General features: G+C 44.4%; 1 protein-coding gene and 1 long non-coding RNA gene across 2 annotated transcripts in view; one reads left to right on the top strand and one right to left on the bottom strand.

Moving 5' to 3' along the window:
- The window catches only part of LOC133545694 (uncharacterized), a 422,860-nt gene that overhangs the window by 77,016 nt on the left and 330,854 nt on the right, over positions 1-14,990 (top strand). The gene's annotated exons all lie outside the window — the stretch shown is intronic.
- LOC133545692 (uncharacterized) overlaps positions 1-14,990 on the bottom strand; it is a 422,945-nt gene that overhangs the window by 163,910 nt on the left and 244,045 nt on the right. Inside the window, exon 5 of the mRNA XM_061891502.1 lies at positions 7,598-7,717. Within this exon, the coding sequence (XP_061747486.1) occupies positions 7,598-7,717 (120 nt within the window). The remainder of the gene's footprint in view (positions 1-7,597; positions 7,718-14,990) is intronic.

Below are 14,990 nucleotides of genomic sequence, written 5' to 3'. Positions count from 1 at the left end.
AAACCGGAGAAAAAGCCATCCCAGTAAAACGGAAAACCGGAGAAAAAAACGTCCCTATAAAACGGAAAACCGGAGAAAAAGTTGTCCCAATAAAATGGTAAAGTAGAGAAAAAGTATTCCAAATAAAATGGAAAACCGTAGAAAAAAACGTCCCTATAAAACGGAAAACAGGAGAAAAAGTTGTCCTAATGAAATAGAAAAGTGGAGAAAAAGTATTCCCAATAAAATGGAAAACCGGAGAAAAAGTTGTCCCAATAAAATGTGAAACCGGAAAAAAAATTGTCCCAATAAAATGTAAAACCGGATAAAAAGTTGTCCCAATAAAATGTTAAACCGAAGAAAAAGTCGTCTCAATAAAATGTTAAATCTGGAGAAAAAGACGTCCCCAATTAAATGGAAATGAGACAAAAAGTCGTCCCAATAAAATGGAAAACCAGAGAAAAAGTTGTCCCAATAAAATAGAAAACCGGAAAAAAAGTTTCCCCAATAAAATGGAAAACCAAAAAAGGTTTTCCCAATAAAATGGTAAACCGGATAAAAAGTTGTCCCAATAAAATGGAAAACTGGAGAAAAAGTTCTCCCAATAAAATTGTAAACCGGAGAAAATGTTGTTTCGATAAAATAGAAAACCGGAGAAAAAGTTGTCCTAATAAAATGGAAAACTGGAGAAAAATTCGTCCCAGTAAAATTGAAAACCGGAGAAAAAGTTGTCCCCAATAAAATGGAAAACTGGAGAAAAAGTTGTCCCAATAAAACAGAAAACCGGAGAAAAAGTCGTCCCAGTAAAATGGAAAACTGGAGAAAAAGTCATCTCAGTCAAATTGAAAACTGTAGAAAAACTCGTCCCAGTCAAATTGAAAACTGTAGAAAAAGTTGTCCCCAATAAAATGGAAAACCGGAGAAAAAGTTGTCCCAATAAAATGGAAAACCGGAGAAAAAGTTGCCCCCCAAAAATACAAAAAAACGGAGAAACCGTGGTTCCAATAAAATGGAAAATCTGAGAAAAAGTTGGCACCAAAAAATAGAAAACTGGAGAATAGGTTGTCCCAATAAAATGGCAAAACCGGAAATAAGTTGTCCCAATGAAATGGAAAACCGGAGAAAAAGTTCTCCCAATAAAATTGTAAACCGGAGAAAAGGTTGTTTCGATAAAATGGAAAACCGGAGAAAAAGTTTTCCCCAATAAAATGGAAAACTGGAGAAAAAGTCGTCCCGATAAAACAGAAAACCGGAGAAAAAGTCGTCCCAGTAAAATGGAAAACTGGAGAAAAAGTCGTCCCAGTCAAATTGAAAACTGGAGAAAAAGTTGTCCCCAATAAAATGGAAAACCGGAGAAAAAGTTGTCCCAATAAAATGGAAAACTGGAGAAAAAGTTTCCCCAATAAAATGGAAAACCGGAGAAAAAGTTGTCCCAATAAAATGGAAAACCGGAGAAAAAGTTGTCCCAATAAAATTGAAAACTGGAGAAAAAGTTTCCCCAATAAAATGGAAAACCGGAGAAAAAGTTGTCCCAATAAAATGGAAAACCGGAGAAAAAGTTTCCCCAATAAAATGGAAAACCGGAGAAAAAATTGTCCCGATAAAATTTAAAACCGGAGAAAAAGTCAGCATCAACCCCCCCGCCCGACCTTGAGCGGCTTACATAAGACGGAGAGAACGCACGCGGTTCCGGCGTAATGGTCCCCGGAACCACTGCTGACACACGTCTTGTTGATTTGCTTCATCCGGGGGGCGGGGGGGGGGGGTCGTAACCCGGAGTTTTTGGGCAACACAACATTTCCTTCCGGAAGGAACCGAGAGGGAAACGGATGACTAAGTGGGATACGTCACTTCGTGTGTGAGTGAAGCACACAAAACAAAAACCAAGGCATTAAAATAGAACAACTGCGATATTAATGAATCATATTCGGTACTATACCGGTACTGAAAAGTGCCAATACACCGGTGCTTGGTATCATTACAGTGGATGTCAGGTGTAGATCCACCCATGGCGTTTGTTTACATATTGAAGCCGTTGAGCTATTGTATCCTCCTACGCTGTGCAGTGAAACATGTTTAGCTAGTCCTCGTCCTGCAGTGATAATGGTACTTGCAATAAAATCACTTCATTCGTCGCCATGGAGGCGAGGATTAGTGATTCAGAAGTAGCTAAAACACTGCAAAGTCTTAAAGCACCTCTTCCTTGTGAGTACTCTGTGTGTTTGCACTGCCGAACATGCTCGTATGCTTATAAAACCGGCAAAGACATGATGTGATGACAACGGAGGTACTTTTTTAGAGGCGGTATAGTACCGAAGATGATTCATTAATATCACGGTACTATACCGTACAGTATCTAGTCGATACTGCTATGATTACATCGATATTTTTAAGCATCACAAAATCTTTTTTTATTAAAATATATATATATGATGTTTATAAACTCTGGGAATACGTCCCTGTACACATGAGGACTTGAAATATGATTGATGTACGATCCCGTAACTACTTGGTATCGGATCGATACTGTTGGATTTGGTTGTCTTTTTATTTCCTAGTCAGATTTTAGAACAGTTAAAGTGTGAGCCTTTTTCATAGACCTTGAATTTGGAATGTTGGAATGAAGCCATAACAATCTGTTATCTCAACTGTCCGAAGTAGGGAGGAGAAGAAGAGAGTGAGTGAGGAGGGAGAAACTGACATTTTAGGATTAGATCAATTTGGACCGAGCTTTGAGATGTTCTATCTAGATTGATCTTTGGTAATAAAATAGAAAAATGAGCAACCTCTGTCTCTGATTGTTTTAAAACCGGCTTATGTGTCATCAAACAGTCTGGGGGCGTGGACCGAAGGAAGAACAGGTTTTAAAACGCAACAATACCTAAATGTGTGGTATCATCCAAAACTAATGTAAAGTATCAAAGTAGAGAAGAATAAGTGGTTTGTTTTCCGGTCACTTCCAGGTGAAAAATATCCTTCCTGAATCAACACACACCCAGACAGAGAAAGAAGGAATAGAAGAAAATTATTCGGCTCCTCCAAGTTAGGAGTGCCTCGTTTTGGACTTAACCTCCCCCAGGTGCTGCAGACCTGTATAAGGACACTCGCTTGTAGTAAAGCAACTTTCTGCTTGGATAAGCGTTTGATCAAGCCGGGCTGCCGTGTCGCCGTTCTGTCCGGACGAGGACGGCGAACCCAGAAATACACATTGGTGGCTAATTGCTTTGTAGATGTCGGGAATAGCGGGAGGCAGAGTGCAGGTAAAAAGGTGTCTGATGCTTAAGCCAGAAATAAACAAAAGGTGGGTGTCGCTAAGAAAAGGCATTGAAGCTTTAGGGAAGACTATGGAGGACGAAACTAAAACTGAACTGGCTGCAAAGTAAACAAAAAACAGAATGTTGGACGACAGCAAAGACTTACTGTGGAGCAAAAATGATCAACAATGGCCCCCCCATTCAGCAACCCACTTACGAAGTTTTTAAGGAGATTTTTATATTCACGTGTTCGGTCCACTATGGACTGGACTTTCACAATATTATGTTAGACCCACTCGAATCGTGCATGGGTTGGGGACATCTCTGCGCTCCTGACCTGTCCTTCTGCTGGCCCCACCATAGACTGGACTCTCACACTATTATGTTAGATCCACTATGGACTGGACTTTCACAATATTTTGTTAGACCCACTCGAATCGTGCATAGGTTGGGGACATCTCTGCGCTCCTGACCCGTCTCCTGCTGGCCCCACCATGGACTGGACTCTCACACTATTATGTTAGATCCACTATGGACTGGACTCTTACTATTATGTTTGATCCACTATGGACTGGACTTTCACAATATTATGTTAGACCCTCTCAAATCGTGCATAGGTTGGGGACATCTCTGCGCTCCTGACCCGTCTCCTGCTGGCCCCACCATACACTGGACTCTCACTATTATGTTAGATCTACTTAGGACTGGACTCTCACTATTATGTTAGATCCACTATGGACTGGACTTTCACGATATTATGTTAGACCCACTCGAATCGTGCATGGGTTGGGGACATCTCTGCGCTCCTGACCCGTCTCCTGCTGGGCCCACCATAGACTGGACTCTCACACTATTATGTTAGATCCACTATGGACTGGACTCTCACTATTACGTTAGATCCTCTATGGACTGGACTCTCACACTATTATGTTAGACCCACTCGAATCATGCATGGGTTGGGGACATCTCTGCGCTCCTGACCTGTCTCCTGCTGGGCCCACCATAGACTGGACTCTCACACTATTATGTTAGATCCACTATGGACTGGACTCTTACTATTATGTTTGATCCACTATGGACTGGACTTTCACGATATTATGTTAGACCCTTTCGAATCGTGCTTGGGTTTGGGACATTTCTGGGCTGCTGACCCGTCTCCTGCTGGCAGTACCATGGACTAGACCCTCACTATTATGTTAGATCCATAATGGACTGGACTTTCACAATATTATGTTAGACCCACTATGGACTGGACTCCTACTATTATGTTAGAGTCACTATGGACTGGACTTTCACAATATTATGTTAGATCCATTCGAATCGTGCATGGGTTGGGGACATCTCTGCGCTGCTGACCCGTCTCCTGCTGGCCCCACCATGGACTGGACTCTCACACTACTATGTTAGATCCACTATGAACTGGACTTTCACGATATTATGTTAGACCCTCTCGAATTAGCATGGGTTTGGTACATCTCTGCGCTGCTGACCCGTCTCCTACTGGCCCCACCATGGACTAGACTCTCACTATTACGTTAGATCCACTATTGACTGGATTCCTACTATTATGTTAGAGCCACTATGGACTGGACTTTCACGATGTTATGTTAGACCCTCTCGAATCGTGCATGGGGTTGGAGACATCTCAGCGCTGCTGACCCGTCTCCTGCTGGCCCCACCATGGACTGGACTCTCACTATTATGATTAGATCCACTATGGACTGGACTTTCACAATATTATGTTAGACCCACTCGCATCGTGCATCGGTTGGGGACATCTCTGCGCTGCTTACCTGTCTCCTGATGGCCCCACCATGGACTGGACTCTTACTAATATGTTAGATCCACTACGGACTGGACTGTCACAATATTATGTTAGACCCACTCGTATCGTGCATAGGTTGGGGACATCTCTGCACTGCTGACCCGTCTCCGCTCGGGATGGTCTCTTGCTCGCCCCACCATGGACTAGACTCTCACTATTATGTTAGATCCACTATGGACTGGACTCTCACACTATTATGCTAGATCTACTATGGACTGGACTGTCACTACTATGTTTAGATTCACTATGGACTGGACTTTCACAACATTATGTTAGACCCACTATGGACTGGACTTTCACAACATTACGTTAGACCCACTCGAATTGTGCATGAGTTGGTGACATCTCTGCACTCTTGACCCGTATCCTGCTGGCCCCACCATAGACTGGACTCTCACGATATTATATTAGATCCACTATGGACTGGACTCTCACTATTATGTTAGATCCACTATGGACTGGACTCTCACTATTATGTTGGATCCACTATAGACTGGACTTTCACAATATTATGTTAGACCCACTCGAATCGTGCATAGGTTGGGGACATCTCTGCACTGCTGACCCGTCTCCTGCTGGCTCCACCATAGACTGGACTCTCACACTATTATGTTAGATCCACTATGGACTGGACTCTCACTATTATGTTAGATCCACTATGGACTGGACTTTCACAATATTATGTTAGACCCACTCAAATCGTGCATGGATTGGGGACATCTCTGCGGTGCTCACCCGTCTCTGCTCGGGATGGTCTCTTGCTCGCCCCACCATGGACTGGACTCTATTATGTTTGATCCACAATGCACTGGACTTTCACAATATTATGTTAGACCCACTCGAATTGGCATGGGTTGGGGACATCTCTGCGCTCCTGACCCGTCTCCTGCTGGCCCCACCATGGACTGGACTCTCACACTATTACGTTGGATCCACTATGGACTGGACTCTCACACTATTATGCTAGATCTACTATGGACTGGACTGTCACTATTATGATTAGATTCACTATGGACTGGACTTTCACAACATTATGTTAGACCCACTCGAATTGTGCATGAGTTGGGGACATCTCTGCGCTCCTGACCCGTCTCCTGCTGGCCCCACCATGGACTAGACTCTCACTATTCTGTTAGATCCACTATGGACTGAACTTTCACAATATTATGTTAGACCCACTCGTATCGTGCATAGGTTGGGGACATCTCTGCACTGCTGACCCGTCTCCTGCTGGCCCCACCATGGACTAGACCCTCACTATTATGTTAGATCCATAATGGACTGGACTTTCACAATATTATGTTAGACCCACTCGAATCATGCATGGGTTAGGGACATCTCTGCGCTGCTGATCCGTCTCCGCTTGGGATGGTCTCTTGCTCGCCCCACCATGGACTCGACTCCTACTATTATGTTAGAGCCACTATGGACTGGACTTTCACGATATTATGTTAGACCCTCTCGAATCGTGCAACGATTGAGGACAACTCTGCGCTGCTGACCCGTCTCCTGCTGGCCCCACCATGGACTGAACTCTTACTATTATGTTTGTTCCACCATGGACTGGACTCTCACTATTATGTTTGATCCACTATGGACTGGACTTTCACAATATTATGTTAGACCCTCTCGAATCGTGCATGGGTTTGGGACATCTCTGCGCTGCTGACCGTCTCCTGCTGGCCCCACCATGGACTGGACTTTCACACTATTATGTTAGATCCACTATAGACTGGACTCTCACACTATTATGTTTGATCCACCATGAACTGGACTCTCACTGTTCTGTTAGAGTCACTATGGACTGGACTTTCACGATATTATGTTAGACCCACTCGAATTGTGCATGAGTTGGGGACATCTCTGCGCTCCTGACCCGTCTCCTGCTGGCCCCACTGTGGACTGGACTCTCACACTACTATGTTAGATGCACTATGGACTGGACTTTCACAATATTATGTTAGGTCCACTGGAATCGTGCATGGTTTGGGGACATCTCTGCGCTGCTGACCCGTCTCCACTCGGGATGGTCTCTTGATCGCCCCACCATGGACTGGACTCTTACTATTATGTTAGAGCCACTATGGACTGGACTTTCACGATATTATGTTAGACCCTCTTGAATCGTGCTTGGGTTTGGGACATCTCTGCGCTGCTGACCCTTTTCCTGCTGGCCCCACCATGGACTGGACTCTCACTATTATGTTAGATCCACTAAGGACTGGACTGTCACAATATTATGTTAGACCCACTCGTATCGTGCATAGGTTGGGGACATCTCTGCGCTGCTGACCCGTCTCTTCTTGGGATGGTCTCTTGCCCGCCCCACCGTGGACTGGACTCTCACCCCTCTGGGTTGTGAGTTTCTCCTTGCCCTTATGTGGGCTCTGAACCGAGGATGTCACTTGTGATTTAGGGCTATATGAATAAACATTGATTGGTATGGCGTCATGGCCGGTAGTTGAATAGACCCGGTATGTTTTCCCTTGCGTGTGTTGGGGTAAAAGTGAGCAGATTGGTAGCTCGGAAACAGTCTGACCTGTCTGGGGATCGACGGAGAAGTACTGTTGGCCCTGGACCAGAGTGTACACCAGCTTGGCACTGTTCCCGTAAGTCGGGTCGTCGGCGTCTGTCGCCGTCACCCGGATGATGGAGGTGCCTGAAGGGAGGAGAGAGGAGGACCGAGGTTACAAGGTTGAGAAATAGGAAAGGGTAAGTCCAGGTAAAAGACAACAACAACAAGTCAAAATAAGTGAGATCTGGAGCTCAGCAGTAAATATACAGCATCACTTTAGGTGCATTAGACAGTTTTATATCCACTCCACTTCTCTCCCGTTTCAATCTTTTTCCACACTAAAGGGTGACAAATACTTTATTCACCTAATCCAAACACCTACACAAACACACCCTCCGCCCCCCACTGTCTCACCTCATTTCTCCTCATCTCCGTCTCCAATTTCTCCCCCACACCCCCCAACCCCCCACCCCCCCACCCCCCGCCGTTCAATCGGACCGTCTCCCGCCTCCCCGCCTCTACCTTTACTCCCCCTAAATCTTCTTTCCACGGCTCACCGAGTGTCAATTTGGCAGCGGCATTTTTTTTTTTTTGAATCGGTTTGCACGTTCAAAAAAAAGAAGAAGAGGAAAATAAACACAATCCAGAAAGCATTTCAGATATTTTGCAGTCATACGCCGCACGCTCATAAATTGCATATTGGCGCCCGGGAATCAGGGGAGTGACATTTCTCGGTGAGTCTCAAGTCCAACAACGTGGGAGGATGAAGAGGTTTTTGAGGACTCAACTGCTACTTTACATCTGATTGAAGGCCCGACGTGAGGAACAATAGATGTGGGGGTGTGTTTGTAGGGAGGGAATGCAGTCGTGGTCTGAAGTGTACATACACTTGTAAGGAACATAATGTCATGGCTGTCTTGAGTTTACAATAATTTCTACAAGTCTTATTTTTGGTGGCTGTTGTCAGACCATCACGGAGGTGCACCTGCTGGATGTGCAGTTCCTGGGCTGGTGTGGTTACACGTGACATGTAGTTGTGAGGCCGGTCGGATGTACTGCCAAATTCTCTGAAAAAGCCTTTGGAGACTGCTTATGTTAGAGAAATGATCATTTAATCCAGGGGCAGCAGCTCTTTAGTGTAAAAAGTATATGGATCTTTGAGTTCAACTCATGAAAAACCACATGTGACATGTGGTTGTGAGGCCGGTCGGATGTACTGCCAAATTCTCTGAAAAAGCCTTTGGAGACTGCTTTTGGTAGAGAAATGATCATTTAATCCAGGGGCAGCTTCTCTTTTGTGTTTAACGTATATGGATCTTTGAGTTCAACTCATGAAAAACCACATGTCACGTGGTTACACGTGACATGTGGTTGTGAGGCCGGGCGGATGTACTGCCAATTTCTCTGAAAAAGCCTTTGGAGACTGCTTTTGGTAGATAAATGATCATTTAATCCAGGGGCAGCAGCTCTTTTGTGTAAAAAGTATATGGATATTTGAGTTCAACTCATAAAAAATGGAAGCCAAAAAAAAAAGTGTTGCATTTATATTTTTGTTCAGTTTTAAACCGTGTACATTTTCCCGATTTTGGAATAATTAGGAGAGAAGTGCCGGAGGTTTTTAAGGTAAAATCGAAGGCCCAATACCATAAAAAATATTGATAAACCATAAAAAGTATGTTAATATTGATCCTGAAACACACAGGGAGCCAATGCAGAGATTTTAAAACTGGTGTAATATGAGCCCGCTTTCTGGTCTTTGTCAGTTCTGGTGGACATTCCTGCAGTCGGCATGCCGACTGCACGCTCCCTCAAAGCTTGCAACATCTGTGGCATTGCGCTGTGTGACAAAACTGCACATTTTAGAGTGGCCTTTTATTTGGGCTGCCTAAGGTGCACCTGTGCTACAACCATGGCGTATAATCAGCATCCTGATAAGCCACACCAGAGAGGTGGGATGGATTATCTTGGCAAATAAGAAATGCTCACTAACACAGATTTAGACAGATTTGTGAACAATATTTGAGAGGAATAGGTCTTTTCTCCATCCATCTATCTATTTTCTACCACTTATCCCGTTTGGGGTCCCAGAAGTGGCTGGAGCCTCTCTCAGCTGTTTTTGTTGTATTTGTGTCTATAGTCTATGGATCTTTGAGTTCAACTCATGGAAAATGGAAATGGTGCGTTTATATTTTTGTTCAGTTTTAAACTGTGTACATTTTCCAACATTTGGGAATAATTAGGAGATAAGTGGCGGAGGATCTCAGGGCCTGGAAATGTTCATAGGGTAAAAGCGTGTTTTCTCCGCAATTTGGTCGTTTAAGAACTCGTCATGAATTTGAATGGACTCTTAGGAATAGGAAAATTTAAGAACTTTTTGCGGAATGGGGCCCAATGTCCCCATAAAGAGTGCCGGAGGATCTCAGGGCCCGGGGAAGGTTCATAGGGTAAAAGAAAAACTGTAAGAAAAGAAGGCCCAATACCATAAAAAAAACATGTAATTACCGTAAGAAAAATGTTAATATTGATCTTGAAACACACGGTGGAGCCAATGCAAAGATTTTAAAACTGGTGTAATGTGAGCCCGCCTTCTGGTCTTTGTCAGCTGTGGTGGACATTCCCGCAGAATTTTGGAATAATTAGGAGATAATTGCCGGAGGATCTCAGGGCCGGATAAGGTTCATAGGGTAAAAGCGTGTTTTCTCCGCAATTTGGTCGTTTAAGAACTCGTCATTAATTTGAATGGACTCTTAGGGAGAGTATAATTTAAGAACTTTTTGTGGAATGGGGCCCAATGTCCCCATAAAGAGTGCCGGAGGATCTCAGGGCCCGGGGAAGGTTCATAGGGTAAAAGCAAATCTGAAAGAAAAGAAGGCCCAATACCATAAAAAACATGTAATTACCATAAGAATAACGTTAATATCGATCTTGAAACACAAGGTGGAGCCAATGCAGAGATTTTAAAACTGGTGTAATGTGAGCCCGCCTTCTGGTCTTTGTCAGCTGTGGTGGACATTCCCGCAGAATTTTGGAATAATTAGGAGATAATTGCCGGAGGATCTCAGGGCCGGATAAGGTTCATAGGGTAAAAGCGTGTTTTCTCCGCAATTTGGTCGTTTAAGAACTCGTCATGAATTTGAATTGACTCTTAGGAAGAGGACAATTTAAGAACTTTTTGCGGAATGGGGCCCAATGTCCCCATAAAGAGTGCCGGAGGATCTCAGGGCCCGGGGAAGGTTCATAGGGTAAAAGAAAATCTGTAAGAAAAGAAGGCCCAATACCATAAAAAACATGTAATTACCATAAGAATAACATTAATATTGATCTTGAAACACACAGTGGAGCCAATGCAGAGATTTAAAAACTGGTGTAATGTGAGCCCGCCTTCTGGTCTTTATCAGCTGTGGTGGGCATTCCTGCAGAATTTTGGAATAATTTGGAGATAAGTGTCGGAGTATCTCAAGGGGTAAAAGCAAATCTGAAAGATAACAAGGCCCAATGCCATAAGAAGAACCTGCAACTTTGATCCTGAAAACCACAGGGGAGCCAATGCAGAGATTTTAAAACTGGTGTAATGTGAGCCCGCCTTCTGGTCTTTTTTAACTCTGGTGGACATTCCTGCAGAATTTTGGAATATTTAGGAGATAAGTGTCGGAGTATTTCAGGGCCCGGGTAAGGTTCATAGGGGTAAAAGCAAATCTGAAAGATAACAAGGCCCAATGACATAAGAAGAACCTGAAACTTTGATCCTGAAAAACACGGGGGTGCCAATGCAGAGATTTTAAAACTGGTGTAATGTGAGCCCACTTTCATAGTATAATGTTGATTGGCTAAATATTATGCAGCTGCTAATAAACAGTTGATACGTTTATGAAACTATAACCATTGCTAAAACATTTAAATGGCCCTTAGCGGCATTCACCAATTCCAATAGAGCGTTCACACTGCACTTCATGTTTGAGTGGTTTTCTTTTTCCTAAGAACAAAGAGCAATTATATCAGTCAGACGGCAGAGACCTTGAAAAAGACTTAAAAATACCCAGCTCCCCGGTATTTATTATTTAAGGTACTACACAACTTTCTCCTGGCTTTTAGAGCCCGAGCGCGGTCCCTCAAAGTAGAACCTATTTTCAAAGGGGGGCCGAGGGGGAGTTTAAATGTAGATTAAAGTTCTTTTTTGTACATACCGGCTCACCGGAGCCACGCTCTGAATTACAATCCGAGGGCAGATTCCATCGCTCCAAATCTCTTAGCGACGTGAGTGCGGAACATTATTTCTATCTCTCGCCTGGGCTCTTTATTTCTATTCCGGGCACGCCGGTGATTTTCGGCGTGATCCTTGAGCGGCCGTAGGAAGATTATCAGGGCACTACATGCTCGTTGTTGGAACCCTGTCAATAAATGTCTTCATTTTGCAAAATATCAGGTGGTCGGTGTTGTACAAACTTTGCTCTATTTATCTTTTTTTCTTTCAAGAAGGCGGCAATTCTGGGTGTTGTTGATAAATGGCTTTAGAGTTTTAACTTTAACTTGATGGTGGCAGGAGCTCTACGTTCTTGTCATCCTTTTGTGTTCCTGGTATTTCCCTCTTGTTTTTATATATTTTTTTTTTGCCTTTTGGTCCGGGACCCTTTGGGACTGTGCGACTTTCATGACTTCTGCGGTGCTTTTTTGTGGGTTTCTGGAGCTACCTTCCCGGGAGGTTATTGGCTGCAAGCTCCCATCCCCTCCAAGACCAGGAGGCATGAGAGTCGGCTTGCACTGACTCTTCTCACCCCGGACACAAACTATTCTCCCCTTACCCCCCCAGGCAGGAGACTACGGTCCATCCAGACCCACACCTCCCGCCACCTGAACAATTCCTAGTTTGCGAGCTCGTTCTCAAACAATGGCAATAATAAGAATTCTCGATTCTGATTCCGATTCTGAGCCTTTTGGCCGTGGGGAGCTGCCGGGTCTCTGCCACACTGGAGTCTGTTTTGGAGAGACTGGAGGATATGCGGATGAAGAGACAGGGCTGCGGAGCTGGCGCCGGGACAGACGGGCTTCTCAGTGTCTCGGCTGAATGAGCGTGTATCGAACGCCTCGGTCTCCTTGGACTAATCCTCGCTCATCCATACGGTTTTGACACTGGCCGAGAGACGGTGGGCGGCCGAGGGTGGTCTGCTCCTATCTCTGGCCATGCTTCCCCACCCCAGCAGTCAATGGCGTTGAAATTATAGTATGTTTTTGTATGGTTAGGTACTTTTCTATGGGCTTCCAAATCTGCCTCCCAGGAGCCTTTTGGCCATTGGGACCAGGTCCTGGGTGTATGCCACACCAGAGTCCTTTTTAGAGAGACTGGAGGAGATGCGGATGAAGAAAAAAAGGGCTGCGGAGCTGGTGTCGGGCGCCGGGACAGACGGGCTTCACGGTGTCTCGGCTGAATGAGCGTGTATCGAACGCCTCGGTCTCCTTGGACTAATCCTCGCTCATACATGCGGTTTTGACACTGGCCGAGAGACGGTGGGCGGCCGAGGGTGGGGTCGGCTCCCTTGGTCTGCTCCTATCTCTAGCCATGCTTCCCCACCCCAGCAGTCAATGGCGTTGAAATTACAGTATGTTTTTGTTTGGTTGGGTGCTTTTTTGTGGGCTTCCAAATCTGCCTCCCGGGAGCCTTTTGGCCGTTGGGACCAGGTCCTGGGTCTGTGCCACACCAGAGTCCTTTTTAGAGAGACTGGAGGAGATGCGGATGAAGAGAAAGGGCTGCGGAGCTGGTGCCAGGCGCCGGGACGGACGGGCTTCACGGTGTCTTGGCTGAATGAGCGTGTATCGAACGCCTCGGTCTCCTTAAAGGCATCCTTGCTCATCCATGCGGACTGGACACTGGCCGAGAGTTGGTGAGCGGCCGAGGGTGGAGTCGGCGCTTTTGGTTGCTTGGTTGGGTCTGCTCCTGTCTCTGGCCACGCTCCCCCGCCCCCACCCCAGCAGATGGTGGTGTGGAAAACCGCAGAGGCCACCACAGTGAAACTAATGGCTGTCACAGAAACTAAAACCAGGGTGCACAAAAACAGGAACTAATGGAGTCAAAAACTAAACAGAACGTGATCACAAAGACATGACAACATGTGTGCTACGGATATGAGTTTTTTTCCCCCTTGGCCTAAGTCTGGACCTCCTCTCCGGGGTTTCCAAGGCTTTGACTTACCTGTTTGTCCTCTTTGTTGTGAGGGGCCGTCGGAAGTTGTCAGCGATCCTGTTCTGTCTCCCTGTGTAATGTTTGATCTTGAATGGGATTGTGCTGAAAATCTTAATGTCCCCCTCGGGGATGAGTAAAGTACTCCGGACTCCGATTATCCAGACAATGTTGTGACTGACGTGTTTTTATAATTCGGGGTTTTGTATGCACGAGCACAGCCCGAAGCCACGGGAGGGCGGACCGGAGCAAAAACAATTATCGGTTTGCGGAATATATTATTCGCAGGCGAGGTCAGGGTGGGTCGCATCAGCTTGTCCTTTGCTTTCAAAAGCAGCGGATTTTTTCATAACGAGCCGAGTCGGTCCAAGGAAGTCCAGGCTGGCGAGACCTAGTTTTGGTAGTAGCACCTGCACATGGCTAACCGTCAACTTTAATTGGCAGGCTAGGAGCGGTGCCAACACTATTTTGGGACCGTATTTTTTATTTATTTATGGTAGTTTGCATATGGAGTCTTAAGTGCAATGTGGTGACAGTTTTCAAAGTCTAAGAAATGTGGGAGTTGGTCCAAAGTACCAAACAGCTGCCACAATCTGAGATGTGTGTTGGGTGGCGGAAGGACACAGGACTTGGACTCTGGATGAGTGGGGCCGTGGGCAGGTATGGGCGTACTGAGCGTTGGGGGTGATGGGGGTCAAACTCAATGACATCTGGAATGTCTTTTATGTCCTTTGTTTTCTTTGATGTTTCCTTCTTGTGTGTATATATATATATATATATATATATATATATATATATATATATATCCAGGGTGTACCCCGCCTTCAGCCCGATTGTATCTGAGACAGGCACCAGCGACCCCAAAAGGGAATAAGCGGTAGAAATGGATGGATATATATATATATATATATATATATATATATATATATATATATATATAAAGCAGTAGAAAATGGATGGATGGATCTATATGTATATGTGTATATATACATATATATGTACATATACACACTATATATATACACACACATAGTGTGTATATATATACATATTGTTTAAATATGTATGTATAAATGTGTATATACATATATGTATAAATGTATATATGTGTATATATATATATATATATATATTGTGTGTGTGTATATATATATAGTTTAAATATGTATGTATATAAATGTGTGTGTTATATATATATATATATATATATATATATATATATATATATATATATATATATATATA

This window comes from Nerophis ophidion, linkage group LG28, assembly GCF_033978795.1.
Source record: "Nerophis ophidion isolate RoL-2023_Sa linkage group LG28, RoL_Noph_v1.0, whole genome shotgun sequence".
Classification (NCBI taxonomy): domain Eukaryota; kingdom Metazoa; phylum Chordata; class Actinopteri; order Syngnathiformes; family Syngnathidae; genus Nerophis; species Nerophis ophidion.
The sequence above is the reverse complement of the archived record's forward strand: the minus strand, read 5'-3'. Positions and strand labels throughout refer to the sequence as shown.